Source organism: Quercus lobata, chromosome 8, assembly GCF_001633185.2.
Source record: "Quercus lobata isolate SW786 chromosome 8, ValleyOak3.0 Primary Assembly, whole genome shotgun sequence".
NCBI lineage: Eukaryota > Viridiplantae > Streptophyta > Magnoliopsida > Fagales > Fagaceae > Quercus > Quercus lobata.
The window spans coordinates 53,462,496-53,485,204 of record NC_044911.1 but is presented as its reverse complement, the minus strand read 5'-3'; the positions used below and the strand labels follow the sequence as shown (position 1 = coordinate 53,485,204).

General features: G+C 34.5%; 3 protein-coding genes across 7 annotated transcripts; all 3 read left to right on the top strand.

The window, feature by feature from the left end:
- Window positions 1-3,062: 3,062 nt before the first annotated feature.
- LOC115957062 lies at window positions 3,063-4,796 on the top strand. Its single transcript, XM_031075300.1, has one exon. It carries the CDS (start codon window positions 3,063-3,065, stop codon window positions 4,794-4,796), a length of 1,734 nt encoding a protein of 577 aa, XP_030931160.1.
- A 5,810-nt stretch (window positions 4,797-10,606) lies between these two features.
- Window positions 10,607-15,355, top strand: LOC115955517. Of its 5 annotated transcripts, XM_031073651.1 has the most exons (3): window positions 10,607-10,796; window positions 11,432-11,489; window positions 14,226-15,355. In XM_031073651.1, exons 2-3 carry the CDS (start codon window positions 11,448-11,450, stop codon window positions 15,246-15,248), a joined length of 1,065 nt encoding a protein of 354 aa, XP_030929511.1. In that variant the 5' UTR covers window positions 10,607-10,796; window positions 11,432-11,447; the 3' UTR covers window positions 15,249-15,355. The 5 variants fall into 5 exon arrangements, with proteins under 5 accessions (XP_030929511.1, XP_030929512.1, XP_030929510.1 ...); XM_031073652.1 differs by lacking the exon at window positions 11,432-11,489; XM_031073650.1 differs by lacking the exon at window positions 11,432-11,489 and having other exon boundaries at window positions 13,991-15,355.
- A 6,266-nt stretch (window positions 15,356-21,621) lies between these two features.
- LOC115957060 lies at window positions 21,622-22,089 on the top strand. The gene has a single exon (XM_031075299.1). It carries the CDS (start codon window positions 21,622-21,624, stop codon window positions 22,087-22,089), a length of 468 nt encoding a protein of 155 aa, XP_030931159.1.
- Window positions 22,090-22,709: the final 620 nt, after the last annotated feature.

Below are 22,709 nucleotides of genomic sequence, written 5' to 3'. Positions count from 1 at the left end.
CAACCATTGCGTACACCAAAAATTAATTAGTATCTTCACCTAATGGTAAAAAGCAGTTATCATAGAACAAATTTCATAGATTTGAAATACCATCTTATTTATCCCAAAAAAAAAAAAAAAAAAAAATCCCAAGAGAGAGGCAATTAACTTTTTTTGAGAATGAGAGTTTAAAGTAACACAAAAGTGAGATAGATGACTTATATTATAAAAATGCACACTTATTTTTCGAAGTTTACTCAAACCTTACCTTTCATTCCTGTACAATCAAACGCGAACCTCTTGAGTTTGTCTACCAACAATAAGAATGCACACCCTGCTAAGAATTTTATTTTTATTGTGTATGAATAAATGGCATCTCCAAATGCATCACTACATCTTCATTTTCTGCTTTAGTAATAATGATTTAATTAAGGGTTCTGACTTCTAGAGCATGACCAAAACTCTAGCTGTAAAAGGAAAATATTAAGCTAAAAATCGTAGTCTTGTGAAAATGTGACTTATTAGAGACAGACATGAGAAAGACATGTAAAAGTCCTCTTCCTCTCTCTCTCTCTCTCTCTCATACAGTATATACACAATTTTTTTTCTATTATATGATGCTAGCTCCTAAGAAATATCTGCTGTATTAATTATACTTTATTTTCTTATATTAATTCTCCTCCAATACACGCTCTCACAAAAGTCATAGCTAGCTGCTATTTGTCAATAAATTATAGGATATCATCTATCAATAGCAAACACAGCTTATTTTTTAGTGGTTTTATTATTCTAAAGGAATCCCAGTCCAAACATGTTATGGAACGTGCATGATTGTGTTTAGATTTGATTACTATGTGACAGATTTTGTGGCAACAAATCCCATGCAAAATCGACCTAAAAGATTAAATGATTTATACTCGTGTGGCAAGAGCTTTAGATGATACTTTTTGCTCTTTCATTTTCTTTTTCTTTTTTTTTAGAAGAAAGAGTGCTGAAAATGTCATTAACCAGAAATGATATATAAAAGATCTCTTAGTTGGTTCTGCCTATAGTTATATATATAAAATATTATGTATATATTACAGAATCTCCATATATATCTAATCCAGCCTTGTAAAGGTTTGATCCAATATTCAGTTTGATTAAATTAAAATGATATCTTCATTAGAGGATTTGAAACATTTGATTATCAAGACGTAATTATTGTAATTGAGAATCAAATATATAGGACTCAGTCAAACTAATATTTCAGTGGGTTTTGTTTTCTTTTTATTACTCAAGTTCTCAAAAATATTAATAAAACTTCTATTACTTTCATATTAACACCAAGAGACAAATGGTGATCCCATAAAAAATAAAATAAATAAATAAAAAGAGACAAATGGTGATGTTAGCTCTGCATTGTTTAAGAAAGTGTTATAGTTCAAGGATGTCATCCTATTAAGTTGGAATTAAATATTACACCATTTAAAATGATGCATAACTACTTCATTTTAAATTCAAACTAAATGTCATATTTATGTAATTTATTTTCCATTTGTTCAAACTAAAAATGGAAACCAATTAAATGCAGTGGAAAGTTTAATTACTTCTGTGGCAGTGAAGATCAAAGCTTCTCTCTCTCTCAACAAGGTTACTTTTTTAGCGAAACTACAATATTAGTCCCTTAAGTTTACTATGTGTACGCAATTGGTCCTTTAAGTTTCAAGTAAGTACAATTAGTCCCTCGAGTTTTAAACTGAGTTGTATTAGTCATTTTACTAACTGTCATTAGTAGTGTTACTTATATAGCTAACGAAATAATAACTTGATTTTTTTTAATGATGTGACTTTTTTTTAATTAAAAATTACAAAATAAATTTACACATAAGAAATTCACAAACCATTACCAAATTAAAACCAATATTTGCAACTGATTCACAAACCCACCACTTCAAACAAACAAACAAAAATCACAAACCCACCCGAGAGAGAGAGATCCAAGCATGGATTAATATTTTTTTTATTTTTTGTCAGTGTACTATCTCGTGTCAAGACCAATATCACAATCTAATGGCACTACTTCAAGGTTTTGGCTTTGTTTACAATTGGGCTTACTAGTCCAGGTATGCTCAAAGGTCACCCAGATTATTTGCTTGTGGTTGATGTTGAATAGTTGAGATACCAAAGACTATTTGATGCCACAGCAAGCTCTTGCAATGATACATTTACAGCAACATTTGTCTGATATTTTCGTTGATGTGAGATGTTGTCATCTTAATACAACTATTCAAAAATGGCTACTACTGTCTAGCTCAAATAAAATATTCCAACATGAGCAAGGGGCGGCAGCTAATTAACGTAAAAAATACCTTTAAAAAAAAATGGTTGGCACGGTGATTATTGTTTCTAACATGGAAACTAAATTTTTAATTTTTTAATTACAAACATGCCACGTCATTAAAAAAAAATATCAAGTCATTGTTCCGTTAGCTATATAAGTAACACCACTAATGGTAATTAGTAAAAAAACTAATACAACTTAGATTTAAAACTTAAAGGACCAATTATGCACGATTCAAAATTAAAGGACCGATTGTGCATATAGAATAAACTTCAGGAACAATATTATAGTTTCGCCTACATTTTTTTAGTTGTTTTTATTCATTTATTTTTATTATTAGTAGTAGTATTATTATAATAAAAAAGACGCATTGACCCCGCGATCCTGGAACTTTACATTAAAACTTACTCGCAAAGAATCAATTATTTCAAGTTTTTTAATATATCAAATATAGAATCTTGATTAATTTATGCATGGGCTGAAAGCTCATAGAAGTAAGAATTGAAAGTCTATAATCCTTTTGCTTTGATTTCAATCTATGTAGAAAAAAGAATAAGAAATCTTAATTTAGAAAACAGAATAAAATAACTAAACATGTCTAATTGATTGAACCAAAATAGTGAAATGAAAGCCTATCCTCTCTCTCTCTCTCTCTCTCTCTCCCCCCACTATCGGTCTATATATTGTAACAAGTACCTCACATCTCTTCCAACCCCCATAACAACAAACCTGTAATAGTCTTGCTAAGACTTATCACAGAATGGAAGCTACTAACAAGGGCTTGTTTCTCCATGTCCTCAAAGGGCCATGGATCATGGTATTCGCATCTTTCATAATCATGTCCACTGCGGGCACACCCTATGCCTTTGGACTATACTCCAACGTGCTCAAGTCAGTGCTTGGCTACGACCAAAGTACCCTCAATTTGATCAGCTTCTTCAAAGACGTTGGCACCAACGTTGGTGTCCTCTCAGGCCTCCTTGCCGAGGTCACACCCCCATGGTTTGTTTTATCAGTTGGTGCAGTCATGAACGTTTTTGGGTACTTGATGATATGGCTAGCCGTGACACAAAAAATGGCTAAGCCCCATGTGTGGATGATGTGCTTGTACATCTGCCTCGGTGCTAATTCAACTGCTTTTGCAAACACTGGAGCAATGGTTACTTGCATCAAGAACTTCCCCGAAAGCCGAGGCATTGTACTCGGGCTTCTAAAGGGATATGTTGGCCTTAGTGGTGCTATTCTCACACAACTATACCATGCTTTCTATTATAACGACCCCAAGTCTTTGATTTTGTTAGTGGGGTGGCTTCCGGCTCTGATAAATATTGCTTTTGCACCTTTTATTCGGTTAATGAAGGTCGCTAGGCAATCAAACGAGCTCCAAGTGTTCTATAATTTCCTTTATATTACATTTGGACTCGCGGGGTTTCTGATGATTATGATTATAATTGAGCAAAAAGTTTCTTTCACACAAAGCGAGTATGGTGGTAGTGCAGCTGCAGTGCTTTTCTTGCTCTTTCTCCCACTTGGGATCGCTATCGTTGAAGAGATTAAGCTTTGGAGGAGCAAGAAATTAGCACTAAGTGATGGTTCACAGCTGCAGGTTATCACAGACAATACAAAGACCGAGGCTAGTCCATCTCTGCCACAAGCCTCTCCTGTCTCAGTAAACTTGCTCCGTGAACCAAGCACAGAAAAGCAAGTTTCATGTTGGAGTAACGTATTCACTCCCCCACAGCGCGGTGAGGACTATAGTATACTCCAAGCACTCTTCAGCATTGACATGTTGATACTTTTCTACACAGTGATTGCTGGTGTTGGTGGCACATTAACAGCCATAGACAACTTGGGACAAATGGGACTTTCTCTCGGCTACTCACAGAGAAGTATAAGCACTTTTGTGTCACTAGTAAGTATATGGAATTATCTTGGAAGAGTAATGGGAGGTTTGGTATCTGAAATCCTTTTGAAAAAATACAAGTTCCCTCGCCCTCTCATGCTCACTATAATCCTCCTTGTTGCCTGTGTTGGTCACCTTCTAGTTGCATATCATCCCCCTGGGGGTCTCTATGTGGCTTCGGTGATTATTGGGTTTTGTTTTGGTGCACAATGGTCAGTAGTGTTCACATCAATTTCGGAAATTTTTGGCCTAAAGTACTACTCAACTTTGTACAATTTTGGGTCAGTGGCTAGCCCAATTGGGCTATATGTACTCAACGTGACAGTCACTGGGCATTTATATGATAAGGAAGCTAGAAAGCAACTAGCTGCTTTGGGACTCACAAGGAAGGCTGGGCAAGCTTTGAATTGTACTGGGGTTCAGTGTTTCAGATTGTCTTTCATTATAATTGCTGCTGTAACACTTTCTGGTGCTCTGGTTTCCGTTATTCTAGTCCTTAGGACTAGGAAGTTTTATAAGAATGACATTTACAAGAAGTTCAGGGAAGAAGCAAAGCTTGCTGAGAAGGAGATGGCATTTGCAGGACATTAGACTTTGTTTATGCTAGCTGTTGGTGGAAGCTGGCAAATGGGGCTTTGAGCCATTCACTTTGAACGACCAAAAGATTGTATTGAAATTTGAAAGATATGGACGGAGACTTCCTTATACTCCCATTGACTTGGGATGCAAACTTGCGCAAATATTTTCATTATTATATTGTGTAGTATTTCTTACTGATAAACGTTTCAAGAAGATATAAAGAGCCTTTTTTTTTTTTTTTTTTTGAATCTGGACGCGTTTTGCATGGTTACATTACATGTAGCCTTTTTTTTATTCCAGTTTGCATAGAATAATGAAGCCTGAATACAGGCTGTTGCTGACGAATGTAACCACATGATCATTTACAGCAACCAGACTGTTTATACTTTACTCTCTCTCTCTCTCTCTCTTGATAATTACAGTAAACTCACATATAGTATGACCCGTTTTCACTTTGCCTACCCGTAGTTTAAAAACTTTACACTTTACCCACCTAAGGTTATTTCTGTTAGCCTTTCGTAACTCACCTCTCCATTTGCTGTTAGAAAAACACATTTTTAGGCAAAAACAAATATAACAAAAATCAAAAAGTTAGGGTTTTTTATTGCTCATGAACTTCAATGAGAACAAATTGGAGAAACAACACACCAATCAAATGGCTCAATGAAATTATTTTTAATCTATAACAATATCAACAATTTCACAACAACTCAAAATTTTGAACCAATTTCACAAGAACCCCTTTATCATACCAAAACTTAATTCACAATCCAATACAAGAAAACCCTCTAGAAAATTCACCCAAACCCACCATTAACAAACCCCCAAAACCAAACCCAACATAAAACCCAATCTCATTCTCAGATTGAAAGTAGCAGGAGAGAATCAAAGGGTTTCAAATGAGTTCCAACAAAGGCGAGAGAAAGAACCATGGTCATTAATGGTGGTAGTGAACGGAGCAATGACAAACGAATATTGTAGCAGTGCAAGTTCTAGCTTTGGCCATGGGTTCCTTCGGGTTGAGTTTGGCTCCAACTGTGACTTTGATCCGCCTCTCTCTCTCTCTCTACTATCTTATTTTCTTTGTTGTGGGTGTGTCACAAACCTTGAAGAGGTCCTTAGCATACTTGTAGTGTGAGGGTATTTGGAGAGCCGAGAGTCCAGCCTCGATCTGGGGATAGTCCAAGTATCCCAGGTTGGTAGCATCGAAGAAATCGAACAGAGCTCAGATTCTGAGATCCCTCTCGTCCTTGGTCTCCTACAATGCCAGAAGCACGTGATCCATGGAAATGGGTCCACCTTTCTTCTTCTTGCTCTTGCTGTTGGGGTTGGGGTTAGGGTTGGAGTTAGGATTCAGATTAGGACGCCATTGGTTTTGGTTTTGGTTTTGAGTGTCAATTCTTACGAGTCTGTGTTTGTGTTGCTAGGTGTGGTGTGTCTGGATTTTGAAGAGGGGTTTGCTTTGGTGTTGGTTTGAGATTTGAGAGAGAACTAAGGTGAAGCCATGTATGATTTTTGTGAATGACTAAAAGTGTCTGAAAGGAATTTTTGTGAAATTAGAGTAGAGAACTTTCAAGTGTAGGATTTTTGTAAATGTTTTTTAGGATTTGTGTGAATATGAAAATTTTATTTGGATTGATTGGCTCAAAACTATTCATACCAAGAGGAAGTGTGTTCTTGAACCCAAGCTACAAAACCCCCCTCTTTGATCTTGTTTGTTTGAGTTTTTTCTGTTATTTTTTGTTTTTAGAGGAGAGAGACATAAAAATGAAGATAAAATACATTTTTACCCCTGATTTTAACAGAGGTGGGTAACAAATTGGGTAACGGATTGAAGTTCAGGTGGGCAAAGTGTAAAGTTTTAAACCACAGGTAGACAAAGTGAAAATGGGTCATACTACAGGTGGGTTTATTGTAATTATCCCTTTTGGGGGGGTGGGGGGGAATGATAGAAATGCTATGTTTGGAACATTTTCAGTTATTGGTGGACAAAAAATTAGTATTAGTGGTAGATTTAAGTTAGAACTAATAACAACTTGATACCTATGATTTGTTATAAAAATGTTGTGAACGTAGTACTTCTATAAAAATTATTGTTTATTTGAGTTTTGAATTCATTTGGTTAGAAAGATTGAATTGTGATTCGTATGTTTTAGGTTAGTTTCCTGCAGAAAAATCATGTTACATAGTTTAATTAGGACATTTTTGAGGCCCAAAATTTAATTGAGAAGCTCATGTTTTTTTTTTTGGCCACATTTTTAGGGTTATTTACTATAGATTCTTATTCAGAAAGTGCTTAGTTTGAGCTTCTTGTTGTTGCTTTTTTTTATTATAAGAGTGTTTGAGTGTTGTTAATTTTTTTTTTTTTTTAATCTAATGGTTGTGAAGGTTGGAATCAAAGTATAGAACATGGATTCATGCGAAGAAAAGAAAATTATGGTGTGTGGGATTCTGAAGATCTTTGCTTGGATCTTTAAACTGTCCTGGTACCACCAAATGGCAGGTAATCTCCCAATTTTGTGTGTGAGTGAGATTGTATGTTGGATATTCATTTGACTGTGGTTGTACTTGTATCAATATGGTGAGGATTAGGATCCTTTTGTCCATTTGGTCATCTTCAGTCCAATTCAGTCTACTTCAGTCCATTCGGTATACATCAGTCCATTTTGATTTGTTTCAGTCCACTTTGATCTACTTTGATTCATTTAGTCCAATTCAGTTCATTCGGTCCATTTTGAACTAATTTTGAAATCTAAGTCCACTGTCGACTCTAGCAATCACCCTTGAGGTAGAAATCTGCAATTAAATCATTATTGGACATGCCAAAAAAATGTCATTAGTCACCAATTGTGAGTCCCTTGAAATAAATAAGTTAACCAACTATATAACTTATCTATTTCAAGTCCATTATTATGAATTTCAAGGAAGAAAAAGTAATACAAGGAATTCATTGCAAGTTTCAATCAAATGAGAATTCAATTATTTTTCTAAGTGGAATATAATTTGGGGGGACATTTCTCTTCCTATTGGTTAACGTATATGCAACCAAGCTAATTTTCCTGTGAGATTCAAAAAGCCAAGAGTGCTACTGCTTCCGTATAGCGACCACCATCGTTCTCCATTCTTGTACCGCCACCTTGCATTTTGAGGAATATAGTGCATCTTTCACATGAGTAAAAGTTCACAATATGCAGTGCATGGCAACTAAGAAAATGTTCAGCAAATATAGGTAATAAAAATTACACTATCATCATGAAATTAAAACAAATAGGGAAACACATAAAGAGATCCTTACATGCTCCACCAACATGGCTAAGCAACTGTAATGTCCAAATCAAAATTTGAAGAAAAACCTCTATGCCAAAGAATGTACGCATGCAGGAAAAAAATGAATAAATGTAGCTACATTTTTCATACCAGTCCCTATGAGTTTGTAAGATTGCAAATTGCAAATTGAAAATTGAAGAGCGTTAAAAGCAACCCTATCAGTTTTGAACTGAGCAACCTAATTAAAAGTGGCCAACAACCTAAAACACAATAAAGCAACTAAATAACCTATAAATATGCGAAAGAAAAAGAAAGTGCCTTCTGATTTGATAGACAAAGATTGGTAGGGAGATGAGGTTTGAATCACCAAGCAGGGAGGCTTGATTGAAGAATGTGCTTAGTCGAAGTCAATATTGTGAGTAATTATGAATTTTTTTTTGCATTTAGCTTCATTTTTATAATATTTTAGTTAGTTGTCTAGTTTGCAAAATCATTCAGCAAATTAGCATCTCAAGTGTCTAAAACTCGATTTCCAAGATAGAACACAAGTTTTTAAGACTCTAGTCGCAAGTGGTGGCAGCTAATGTGGAAAAAAAAAATCCACGTGGAACTCAAGTTTCTAAGACTTGAGTTCCACCATTTACTTTCCCAACGCCTGTGCTGCTTCTTCTTCTTCCCATGTTCTTCTCTCCTCCAGCTCATGATTCTTCTTCTTCAGATCTACGTTCTCCAAAGAGGTTTTCGAATCTAGTACTTCTTCTTCTTCCCCTGTTCTGATTCTTCAGATCTACATTCTCTAGAGAGGTCTTTGGATCTGGTGCTTCTTCCTTCATTTCTGGTTCTTCATCTTCATCGTCATCTTCGTTCTTCTTCTTCTATGGAACTCGAGTCTTAAAGACTCAAGTTCCATGTGGCAAAAACATTTCCATTTCAACAATCAGAACTCGAGTTTTTGAGGCTCGATTTCTTCGCCGAACTCGAGCCTTAAAGGCTCAAGATGGTATTCTCCTCAATTCTTTCCAATTCTTGCTAACTAACTACATAGTGTGGCAAACTCATGCTACTTTGCAAATTACCTCGAGTAATTATAAGGCTGTAAACGAGCCGAGTTTTATCAAATAGTGCATGTTTGAGCTTAGCTCGATAATAAAAATAAGATGTTCAAGTTCGTCTTAAGCACGAACCAAGCCTAAAAATAGTGTTCAAGCTCAAACTCGTTAGAATGCCCAAAAGCTTTTGACATTACACACACATCCTATGAAACCACTAAATTTCCCATAAGAAGAAGAGGTGGAAAAAAAAAAAAAGCAAAATCTAATTAGCAAATGGGAAAGGAAAAAGATTTCACTTTCAAATGAAATTCAAATAATATTAAGGTCCAATAAATGCTTCTGGACAAACATTACACAGGACGATGAGGTGTATGATGATTTCCAAACACTGCAGAATAGAAGCAGCACATAGCTAAGCTATGGCCATTCAATAAATTACAGAGGACTAATATTGTTATTCTTTGTGCAACAGACTTCTTATATGCTAAATCACTGATTCCATACAAGAGGTCTAACAATCAAGTAATTTGTAGTTGTTCACAATATTGTTTTTGTGACAAACAAAATGGTACTTAAAATGCTTTTAGCTTTGAAGATTGTCACCCATGAGAGCATCTTATTTAGTTGTTGATTGCTCATCTATTAACATATCAGTACAAGCTTATGTTCCGAATGCTGATAGTTTAAGCAGTTTAGCAGAAATATCTTTGATATTGTTAATGCAGACCCTTCTCTGTTGTATAGAAAATTTTGACACAAACATGAATCTCATCATTTAAAACGTTAATGACTGCATGCATACATACATGCCAAAAGCCATATATTCTCTCAAATGGGTAAGCAAAAGAAATCAAATGTTGATGGGCTAGAGAGAGAGAGATAGATCAAAATTCTTTCCATAGTTCTAATATGCATAAACACAAGAACTTTATTTAGTTCGTGGTTACTTTACCTAAGGCAAAATCCCTATATAACCTTGAGCTCCTAAAAAAATTTAAACCCAACATTCTAACACTCTCCTTAAAATAGATAAATATAAGTTTGTTAGTAAATGCAATTCAAAATTAATTATGTTCCTCAAAACAAAACTCACACACAAACACAAAAAATATATTTATCGATGCCAAGTTCTAAGCCAAGAACTTTATAGTTCAGTGATATTACTTGATTTTCTTCATAAGAAAAATCAATCTTTGAATCTTCATTCGCACTTACTAAAAAAATTAAATTATAAAAAATACCAAACCAAATCCTTAACCCAACCCACACTATTTAAAATAAAATAATAATAATAAAAACAGCAAATTAATTAATTGAAACAAAAATAAAAATAAAAAGTTAACCGATCCCTTAAGGCTCTAAGAACATTGATTAAAGAAATATTTTTAAAAAAGATTATTAATTTTTTTATCAGCTTTTTAAATTTCCATTATTTTAAAAAATTTCTAAAATAGTTTATTAAGACTCAAAATTAAATTAAATAACATATTCTCTCTTTCTCACTCTCTCTGCTCTCTTCCTTATCCACTTTGCTTATTCTCTCTAACCCCAAACCTCAACCAGTTCACAATCTCTCTCTCTCTCTCTCTCTCAGTGATTTCAGAGGCTTTGAAGACTATGTCGATGTCCCATTCCGATACGACGTCGTCTTATGGCACCGACTGCAATAATTTCAGACAAAGCAGCTGCGACCGTGAGTTCAATCTCTCTCTCTCTCTCTCTCACTCACTTTGATTTCTTTCATTCTTAATTAATCAATTTTTTGTGTGTGTAATTTACACGATTTGACAGTATGTTTATCTTTAACTCCATTTAATTAGTTCTTTCTAATTTGGTGTAATTAGTAAGAAATTGAAACTAATTAGTCAAGCTTAGTGAATGATTTAATTTGAATCGTTCATTTATATTAGTTGCAGTTAGGAATGCATTTGATCAAGTACTATAACAATGTGTTTCAATGGATGATGCATCTATTAGCAAATTGATAGTGTAGCTTCGACCGTAATGCTATTTTTGAAGAACAATAGTTGTTATTATTACTAGGATTTGAGATAGTTAGAGTAAGCCAGTAAATTGAGGTTCGGGTGGCATACGTGTTTAACCAGTTTTTTTTTTGGTGAGAATTTAATTTTTGTTCCGATTAGTGATGAAAATACATTGAAGATTCAAACTTCAAAACGTGTGCTTGAGCCTTTGTTTGTATTTGAGTTTTGAATTTATGTGATTCATGTAAGTTTTGGGTGCGTCAAGATGAGAAATTTAGTGTGATTGAAATTGATTGGGCATGACATGGTAGTAATTTCGTTCTCTGTATTTTTGCAATTTCAGATTGCAAATGCAGTGAATGAAGGCAAGCTTGTTCCGGAGGAGATCATTTTTGCCATTGGTAATAGCTTGTCCTTCTAAGTAGCTCTTTGTCACCCCATAAATATATTTCGTGTGGTGTGGAAAATTTACCTTTTGTGTGTGGAAACTTTGATCAATCTTCACAAATCATGCATTTTTGCGTGAGATACCACCTGTCTGCTCCTTTTTCTGAGTGTGTTAGGTTTCACAATTATGACATTCGTGCTGTTCGCCTTGATTAGTTGTGTTGAGTAAAGGAAAAATGAGTATAGGTTAAGATATTGGCGGTTTCATGATATTGGAAATGGGACAAATCAGTGTTAAAACACGTGTGAAAAAACAATGAATTGGCCTTTAAAAATCTCACTGTCCGGACCAATGGTCGTTCCTAGCTCAATCAACTACTTATAATTACCTTGCCCTTACATACTGGTGCTGGAGGGTTTGGTGAATTTGAGATAGTTCTTTTCTTTAGCGGAAACATTTTTTTTTTTGGCAACTAAATGTCGATTAGTGTAAAAGATGTTTGTTCAAGTTATTTGGTTATCATGAAGTGATAAGTGTGTGTGGGCGTGCATTATTGTTTGATATGAACAAAGAGATCAGGGAGAGAGATTAGGCAGGGCCAAATTATTGACTAATCACTTAGTAATGATGGGATACTCACCATTGACAACCTTATTAATAAAGGTCAGTTTTTGGTTAATAGATGTTGTTTATATTGCTGCGATGGGGAATCAGTGGATCACCTTCTTCTTCACTGTAAGTTCTCTCATGCCTTATGGTGTGAAGTTTTTGCAGTGTTTGGGATTCAATGGATAATGCCAAGGTCAGTGAACTCTTTTTTCTTTATTTGGAGACACTGGTTTGGAAAGCATCGTTCAAACATTTGGAATATGGTCCCGGCTTGTTTAATGTGGTTAGTCTAGCAAAAATGTAATGCCCACATTTTTGAAGATAAGGCGAGAACTTTGGAACATCTAAAATGTTTAATTTTTCGTACTCTGTTTCTTTGGGCTCGTGTTTGGGGGTGGACAAACTGCACTGCTGTATCTGATTTTTTAGTTTCTATTTCCTGGAGCTCTTGATCTTCTTGTATTTGTTTCATTGTTCAAAGTGTTCACCATCGTGAACATAATGTTCAATTTTTTTCAATAAAAGTTTTATTACCTATCCAAAAAAAGAAAAAAAAAAGAAATGCTTCGGTAGTCCAAACAGGGGATTCAAAATCAACTTGGAAGGTATATGCAGCTTGTAGCAGTTTTCTGTACTTCAAAAATTTTTCATTAAGCTATACTTTTAATTTAACTTCATTCCATCATTTAGAGAATTCCCATCCTAAACACCCTTCTCTTTTCTTTTTCTTTTCTTTTTTATTTTTTAATTAACCTTTCCAATACATATATTTATTTAGTCTAAAACTTCTAGGTCAAGGCCTAAGTTCATCAACATCTTTTGGCAACTAGTGTTTCTTTTAAATAAAGCCAATATAGGCTTCAATGATAGCCCTTTTTCTTTTCTTAAAGGGCTAGCCATATAGTGTAGAAATGTGAGTGATATGGTCTCTATTGTTGAAGCCTAAATTGGCTATATTTAAGAGAAAAAACTAGTTTCCAAAAGATATTGATGAACTTAGTCCTTGACCTAGAAGCAAACGTTTTAGATTAAATAAATACATGTATTGGAAAGTTTTTTATTTTTAAAGAAGAGAGAGATGTTCAAGATGGGAATTTTCTAAGTGATTGGAATGAAGTTAACGTTTGCTTGAACTTTTTTTTTCTTAGTTACAAACCCAACTTTAAAAGAAGTAACTTAAAGATATAATTGATTTTCTTTAAGAAGTACAATTATTTCTTTATCATCTTTGCTACCATTCATTTGTTTTTAGACATATAATTGGTTTGTTAATGTGATATTTAGTTGTATAGGAAAGACATTTGGGTTGGTATTTTAAAGAGTTATATATACTTGATTCCACTGAGATTTAATTGTCTTTGCTTTTGATTTATATTAAAGGGTAATAAAGGATATGATCCCAAAGTGGGTACTGTTTATTTTTTAAACCACATATTGACAAATTAAAACTCAATGCAAACCATAGGTAATTAAAGGACTTACAAGTGTGGTAGACTGAATGTTAATGTCACACATTAGAAAGCTAGCATGGCTCGAAATATTTTATAATTGGTAATACACTGATCAGTTTTGAATCTCTTGATGGGCTTTTTTTTTTTTTTTAAAGGATTACTAAAATAATAAAATAATTTATGGTTGCAGATCTTATAGTTCAGCAACAGTGTGAATCAGCTTGTGTGTTGGATTTTGAGGCTATAAACTACTCTTGTAAAAGTCAATTCATTTTTCCTTTTCACTGGTCCACTTGAGTTTTCTTGGCTATATTTTCTATTCCAATTTTTTAGATTATGATTGCATTGAGGAGAACACTCTACCTATGGTTGTGTTACTTAAATCCTTCAAACTTTTCTGCACAACTAAACTCAGAATGTTACGAATCCTTGACCCTTTTACCTTGTTGAGTAGATCTTGTCACTTTGAATCAAAATCGGGCTTCAATTCTTGGAACCCATCATCGCCTTTGAGACCAAAAATTATGAAAAACAATGTTGCAATTTTCTGGGATTTGGACAATAAACCACCAAACTCATTCCCGCCATACAACACTGCCGTCAAGCTAAAGGAAGCAATGGCATCTTTTGGGGTTGTTAGATACATGGTGGCATATGCAAATCATCATGCATTTACCGTTGTTCCACAGGTTGTTAGGGAGCAAAGAAAAGAGAGGAAAATATTGAATCAGTTGGAGAATAGGGGTGTGATTAAGACAGTTGAGCCGTATCTTTGTCGGGTTTGTGGGAGGAATTTTTATTCAAATGAGAAGTTTGTAAATCATTTCAAGCAAATTCATGAGCGTGAGCAGATAAAAAGGTTGAATCAGATAGAGTCAGCAAGGGGGAAGATGAGGGTGAAGTTAGTGGCTAAGTATTCCATGAAGATGGAGAAGTATAAGAATGCTGTGAGGGATATTTTGACTCCAAAGGTGGGGTATGGTTTGGCTGATGAGTTGAAGCGGGCAGGGTTTTGGGTTCGCACTGTGTCAAATAAGCCACAAGCTGCAGATGTTGCTTTGAAGAATCATATGGTGGATATGATGGATAGGAGGAGAGTTGAGCGTATGGTGCTTGTGTCAGATGATTCGGATTTTGTGGATGTTTTGAAGGAGGCAAAGTTGCGATGTTTGAAGACGGTTGTTGTGGGGGATGTGAATGATGGGGCTTTGAAGAGGGTTGCGGATGCAGGGTTTTCATGGAGTGAAATTTTGATGGGGAAGGCTAAGAAGGAGGCAGAATCGGTCGTTGGAAAATGGAAGGACTGTGACATTTTGAAGAGATTGGAGTGGGCATATAACCCTGAGGTAGAGAAAAAGGTATATGATCTTGAGGATGAGGTTGTTGAGGAGACCCAAAATGTGGATTTTGAAGGAATTGTTAGGGGGGTAGTTGATGATAATATACAAGAGGATAACAAGGCTTGGTGGGAGCTGGATTCTGATGGTGTTGTTTCTTCACAATCATTGAAAAGATTGGAGTGGACATATAACCCGGAGTCGAAGAATAATGTATGTGGTTTTGAGGATGAGGTTGCTGAGGAGACTGAGAATGGGGATTTTGAAGGTATTGTTAGTGGGGAAGATGGCGATTACATGCAAAAGGAAGACAGCATTGCTTGGTCAGATCTGGGTTCTAATGTTGATGCTGTTTCTTCACAATCTTGCAGATGACTGCTTGTAGTTTTGTATCTTAGTGGTAAAGTTAACTTATCTTCTCTTGCCAAGCATTTATGGGATAATGTACTAATAGATTTGAAGAATTAGATTTCCTATCAAAGAAAGAAAAAATTGAAAAATTAAATCATCAATTGTTTCTAGTAAATAATGGATGATTTTGATTTATTTATGTTTCTTGCAATGAATCATGATATGATGCACATTAAGTTATACACACACACACACACACACATGATGGACATGCTGGGCTGTCTAATGCTATGTTGAATTGACATCCAGGAGGCGGTTGGACTTCATTTTGAATTTCACAAAATTCATCCGCCACTATCTTTTGGTGGTGCTTTCATGATAACTGTGGTAGCTCTCTAGCACTATTTGTTTGATCAACCTTTACACAGTACTGGATGCATCATAAATGTGTTGTATGATGTATCAAATGTCAACCAAAATTAACTGCTTTTCTAGTTGCCTCTGGTCTTACACAGCATTTTTGTAGAACATGCTAATAAAGTTTAACTCAATTAACACCTCTCTTTGTAAAAGGTGAAGTCAAGACCTCGAGGGTGAGGCCATGGATTCAAGATTTAGTGAGCATGTGTTGTACCAGTGAAAAAAAGGGTTGTATTAATATGGAAGTCTAGGAAACTTTGGAGAATGTTTATCATAAGTGGCCATCCGCACTTGTTTTGAAGTAGACACACAAAAGCATATTTGGTGTCACATTTTGTATACCATGGGCCAAATTCTTTACTCATGAAATTTTTATATTCTATAATTTTGTTCCGACCCTACTAGTTCTTTGAACTTTAGTTTTGTCAAACAGTAACTTATACATTGATGTTATGTTTAGTAGAGGTATGGGTTTTCAGTTGTCTGTATCTGTCTCTTTGGATATAGCTGCTACATTATTTCTTGGGATCAAGGTTGTTCTATCTGAATCTTTGATGTGTTGTGACTTTTTAGTTTTTAACTTGTACTATAAACAGAGCCCTTTTTCTGCTCTTCATATTGTATATTTCTTCTGCTGTCAGCTGGTTGGGGTCCTTGAAAACAAAACAACATTTAACAATTTTGCAAAAGAGAAGGTTTATTCTCACATTAAGGTCGTTTGAAAGCCTCTTTGATATGATCAGTCTCCCAAAATCGTTGACAATTTAAATTGGTAACATAAAACAACTAAGGACTTGTTGGTATCTTGCATTGTTCTTTATGACCTTCCATTGTCGTTGGCTTCTTGCATTGTTGTTTATACGTATGTGGTTCAAACCTTCCGTATCTTCACGATCCAGACATTTGATGCAATGGTCTGTTAAGTTCACATGTATCCGATCATTAAAAAATTATTGGATTCTTCATGAATTCTTAGGGTAATTTCACCATGAGATTACTAAAACCTATCAATCTATTTTGATATGTGTGAGATTAGATTTTATCACTCATCAATAGATGAATAAAAGTTTACGGCTAGGAAGTCAGTATCTATTTAAATTTTGGTTACAAAATAAATGCAGTTTACTCATTTCAAATGTATGGATAAGAGAAGTTCTTTAAAATCCTAAAGAATCTTAATCCTAAAATGTAAACTTTTATCGTTCTTGTAGTTTCCTTCAAGGCATGAAGAAACAACCGAAGCACAGAACAGACAAAAACCAAATATTCTTTTAGCAAGTCTGTCTATATGATCCTGTCAAAAACAAAAATGCTGATAAATTTTGACATAACCAAAATTTTACTACACATTGTTGACCCACCTGCTAGTATCTACCCAGGAACTTTGGAGTAGAATTTTGGTTGTGTTTGGAAACTTGAATTTTGATTTTAAATCAATAGATTTGAAATGCCTTGATTTCAAATCTATTGATTTTAGATGTCATTCCAAATCCAACTATCTTTCAAAACTATCCAAATAAAGTATTTGAATTTTAATCACTCAAAGTCAAATCCAAATTTTCGAATCTTGCTATCTAAACACACCATTCGATCATAGAGTATGCATGCTACAGTCTCAAGAAGTAAAAGGAAGGTTAAACAGCGGCCTTTCATTTAGAAACAAGAAAGGTACTCTCATTGTCATTCAAAAACGTAGGAACTACTCCAGAAAACCATTATGCTGTAAGACTCTTGAACTATCTGATCATTAATTTTGAATAGTTGCGTCATAATGTAAGTAAATATTCTAGTAGCACCACTGCAATAAGGATAATTGAAGTCAAAATCAATTGCAGACTTGTGGTTCTACTTTATTTTGAGCTTCAACATATAATCTTCACAATCAATCCCCATGAATATCTTTTCCTCAAAAAAAAAAAACAAAAAAAAAAATCCTCATGATTATCTTATTCCCTTTTACTTATTTTTATACTTAGCGCTTGTAATAATTTGCACTTGAACATGAAATCTCTAGTTTTTGAGCCAAATCTCCCCTTTTTTTTTTTTGGATAGGATAGGAAACATATATTAGAAATACACCTTGTCCTTGCAAATAGACTTGTACCTCTTTGGTGTATTGAGTTGCACTTCCTAGCTAAGGCTTGAACTCTCACAGAGAACTGGCTTCCGTCGTTCCATAACAAGATCAATACTCATATAAAATGATAAATTGAATTCATAAAATCCAAAAATCATTCACAAGAAAAGCATCCTTTGATTCCATTCACATGGTTGTTTTCTATTTCCTTTGTTTCAGCTTCCCTAGTTGATAGTAATATCCACATAGCTAGGACCCATCAAAAGTTATCTAGATCATACTTCATACAGATTCAGAATCCAATTATCCTGATGTACCAATGAGTGAAAATGATAAAGATCTTAGTAGACAAGACACAAAATAAAACAAAGAGATCCAAGACTCTGACACCCCCCCCCCCCCCCCAAAAAAAAAAAAAAAACCCCACAACCCAAATTCTCGAAGCATAGGCACCCATCATAAGCAACCCCATGTAACAATTAAGCAGAACCAAGTACAAAAAGTATTACAGAATGCTCATAATGTTTAAGAATTAAGTTCATACAATTAAACCCTGGCGTTCACCATTACTTTGATCACTGTTGGTGTTATTATAGCACCTGCATAGAACCTTGCACCTGTCCACACTGCCATAGACATAGAATCTAGGCGCAACCATGATACAAACCACAGATGGAACCAACCTTTTCAACTTATCTCCACCCATGTCCTCCATGTAAACCCCATCAAACACCACCCCTATATGCACTCTAAATATAGGCAAGCTCATGTGCACCGAGTTGGCTAAAAGGTGCACCAACCACACACTCTTTGAAGCAACAAAGAAGGCTTGCAAAATTGGCTCTGGCCAAGCCCTGTTCCAACCCAACATGGCCACAATTTCACTCGTTTTCCTGTCACAAAACCTACCAAACTCTTCACTGAAATGCCTTGTCCCCTTGTTACTAATTGTCATTAGTAGTATTACTTACATAGCTAAAGGAACAATAACTCGGCATTTTTTTTAATGATTTGGTTTTTTTTAATTAAAAATTACAAAATAAATTTACACATAAGAAATTCACAAACCAGTACCATATTAAAACCAATATTTGCAACTGATTCACAAACCCACTGCTTCAAAAAAAAAAAAAATCACAAACCCACCCATAAGAGAGAGAAGGGGAGAAAAGAAATCCAAGCACGGACCTGCTACCAGTGGAGACCCAAGACTTAGCCGCCACCGACGATAGCCATGGTTGTCAAAATCCCGATTTGGATCTTACGATCCTAAGATTTTATGATCTCACATGCCCAAAACGATCCAGATCTTTCAAGAATCTTTGCAATCATTCAGGATCTTTGCAATCATTCAGGATCGTACGATTCTGACGATCCCAAACGATCCTAGTTTTTTGTAATCTTCTTTGGCTTAACAAAAGGTTCAATTAGACCTAAATGAAAAATAAAATCTCAATAGACCAAATTTTGCTATTCTAATGTAGAGAGTGTTAGTTGGACCCAAATGAAAATAATATCTCTATAAAGTATCACGTTTAGAGATTTTTGGCATATTTAAATTATGCTTACAAATGGATGTGGTGATGTGTGGTAATTACATCAAATAGATGTAAATTTATGAATGAATGTATAATTTATGTAATTATTTAACATACCAATGTGTTTTTTTTTTTTTCTCAAATAATGTATTATCTAACGATCCACAATCCGATCCTACGATTCACGATTCCACCTACCTCCCACAATCCTATGTAAGATCATGATTTTGACAACCTTGGCGATAGCCCAAGCCCTATCCGCCATCAACGACAGCCACTCGCATCCTTGCTTCTCTCGCACACTATCTAAACATTGTGATGTGAAGGAGTACATCAAAGTGTTTTTATTCATGGATTAATATATATATATATATATATTTTTTTTTTTTTTTTTTTTTGGTCAGTGTACTATCTCGTGTCAAGACCAGTATCACACAATCTAATGCCTTATATGATACGGCACTACTTCAAGGTTTCGGCTTTGTTTGCAATTGGGCTTATTAGTCCATGTATGCTCAAAAGTCACCCAGATTATTTGCTTGTGGTTGATGTTGAATAGTTGAGGTACCAAAGACAATTTGATGCCACAGGAAGCTCATGAATAATACATTTGCAGCAACATTTGTCCGATATTTTGTTGATGTGAGATGTTGTCATCTTAATACAACCATTCAAAAATGGCTACTACTGTCTAGCTCAAACAATATAGTCCAACATGAGCAAGGGGCGGCAGCTAATTAAGGTAGAAAATACCTTCCTTTTTTTCTTTTCTTTTTTATGGTTGGTACCGTGAATATTGTTTCTAACGTGGAAACTAAATTTTTAATTTTTTAATTAAAAATATGTTACATCATTAAAAAAAATGTCTAGTCATTGTTCCATTAGCCACATAAGTAACATCACTAATAAGAGACGAAGCTATTCTTGGACCTAGGGGCAGTGGGCCCCCCATATTTTCAAAAAAAAAAATTAGTATATATATAATATATTATTTTTAGCAATTTGTTTCAATAAAACACACTTTGCCCCCTTAACAATATTATTGATATTTTTAAATGCTATAAAAAAAATATTTGCCAATAACAAAAATTAAGCCCAAACAACACCCCCAAAAAAAAAAAAAAAAAAATCAAAGCCGGTTCTAATTAGACATCTACCTAGCCTAGGAGTAGGAAACACCCAACTTACCTCACACATATAAAAAAAGGAAAAAAGAAGGGGATTTCTAAGCTATTCAAAAAAAAAAAAAAAAAAAAAAAAAAAAAAAAAAAAAAAAAAAAAAAAAAAAAAGGAGGAAAACCTAACTTACGGCTAAAACAGAGGAGATGAATTCGACAACCACAGCCACAAAGCAACTAAGCAACTAGCTAAGCGCAGGGAGTCAGCCACAACCAATCAAGGACGCTGTCACGCTGGGGCCTGGGAGCCTGGGATTGGGAGTGGGACGGAGAGACCTGAGAGGCTGAGACTCAAAGACTAGAGAAAAAGTTAAAAAAGAGGTAAAACTATTATCCAAGACCCATATTTTTCTTTACTCTTTAGGCCATACGTTATATTGTTTTATAAATGAAAAAGTTGCATCTGATAAAGACAAACACAAAACCACTGAAGCACACACAACAGTCAACACTTGCCATTAATATTTTGTAATTTTCTTTTTTGTAGTTTTGTGTTTAACAATAGTGAATAGCTTGTGATGTTTTATGATTTTTTTTTTTTTTTGGGTAGTTTTGTCTTTAGTGTTTTTGTCTATTAGTTAGTTTCTTTTAAAACATTAAAGTTGGATAAATAATTAAACAGATTATTTGTAACTTTAAAATTTATTAGTTAGTTGTTGAATGTTTGTGTGCATAGTGCTTGTCTATTGTATGTAATGATTGTAGATTATTGACCATATCATAACATAATTATTTTAAATTATATTTTATTTGTAGATATCCAAAACTTTCGAGGGCAAGGATATGACGGTGCAAGCAACATGCGGGGTGAGTGGAATGAATTACAAGCTTTGATTTTGAATGATTGTCCATATGCTTACTACATTCATTGTTTTGCACATCGCTTACAATTGGCATTAGTAGGAGCATCAAAAGCAATTGTCCCTTTTAATAGATTTTTCAATAAATTGATTTTGGTTATCAATAATATTCGTGTTTCATGCAAACGTATTGAGCAACTAAAAATTGCTAGAGCTTCTGACATTGCATATTTGATTGATATTGAAGAACTTGAGACTGGGAAAGGACTTAATCAGATGGTCACTTTACAGCGACCTAGAGATACTCGTTGGGGTTCGCATTATAAATCAGTTTCTAACTTGATAAAGTTGTTTAGTCCAATATGTGAAATTCTACTGAAAATTATGGATGAAGGAAATTCTTCACAAAAAGTAGAAGCAGAGTCCGCTTATGAGGTATTAATTTCATTTGAATTTGTCTTCGTCTTGCATTTTGTTAATGAAACTATGGGGATCACGGATAAACTTTGTCAAGCTTTGCAAAACCAATCGCAAGAAATTTTAAATGCTATGCATTTAGTTTCATCCACTAAAAAACTTATTCAACAATTTAGAGATGAGAAATGGGGTGACTTACTAGCTACTGTGATATCATTTTGTAAAGAACGTGGTTTAGATGTCCCTAATATGAATGCTCGTTATGTTGCAAGATTTGGTCGATCTCATCATCAACAAGAGGACTTTAGAAATGAGCATTATTATAAAGTAGATATTTTTAATGCAGGAATAGATTCTCAATTACAGGAACTAAATCATCGGTTTAGTGAGCATGCCATGGAGTTTCTTAAGCTTAGCTCAGCTCTAAACCCTTGAGAGGTATATAAATCTTTTCGAGTCAGTGATATTTATTCATCGGTAGATAATTTTTACCCAATAGACTTCACAGATGATGAAAAGAATAATTTGAAAAAGGAACTTGATCTTTATAAGTATGATGTAGTTCAACATTCAGGGTTCAAGAATTTGAAAAATATTTCTAAATTGTGCCAATCGATGGTGAGAACTAGAAAATCAGAATACTATCTGCTTATTTATAGAGTGGTCAACATTGTGCTTACTCTTCCCGTTTCTACTGCAACTACAGAGCGAGCATTTTCAGCTATGAATGTCATCAAAACTGACCTTCGCAACAAAATAGAAGATGAGTTTTTGTCAGACACTATGATGTTATTCATTGAAAGGGACATTGCTGCGACAATTAGTACGGATTCAATCATAGATGATTTCAAAGATTTAAAAAGATGGCGAGTTCCATTTTCATAAATAACTGCATTGTAATATCTTAAAAAACAATAATTTTGTGTATTTTTCTTTGTTGATGGTTTATTAAATGAATGTTTATTTGGAGTTTCAATTTTTTTTTTTTTTTTGGTTTATACTTCTGCCCCCCCTAACTACAAGTCCTGACTCCATCCTTCTCACTAACGACAATT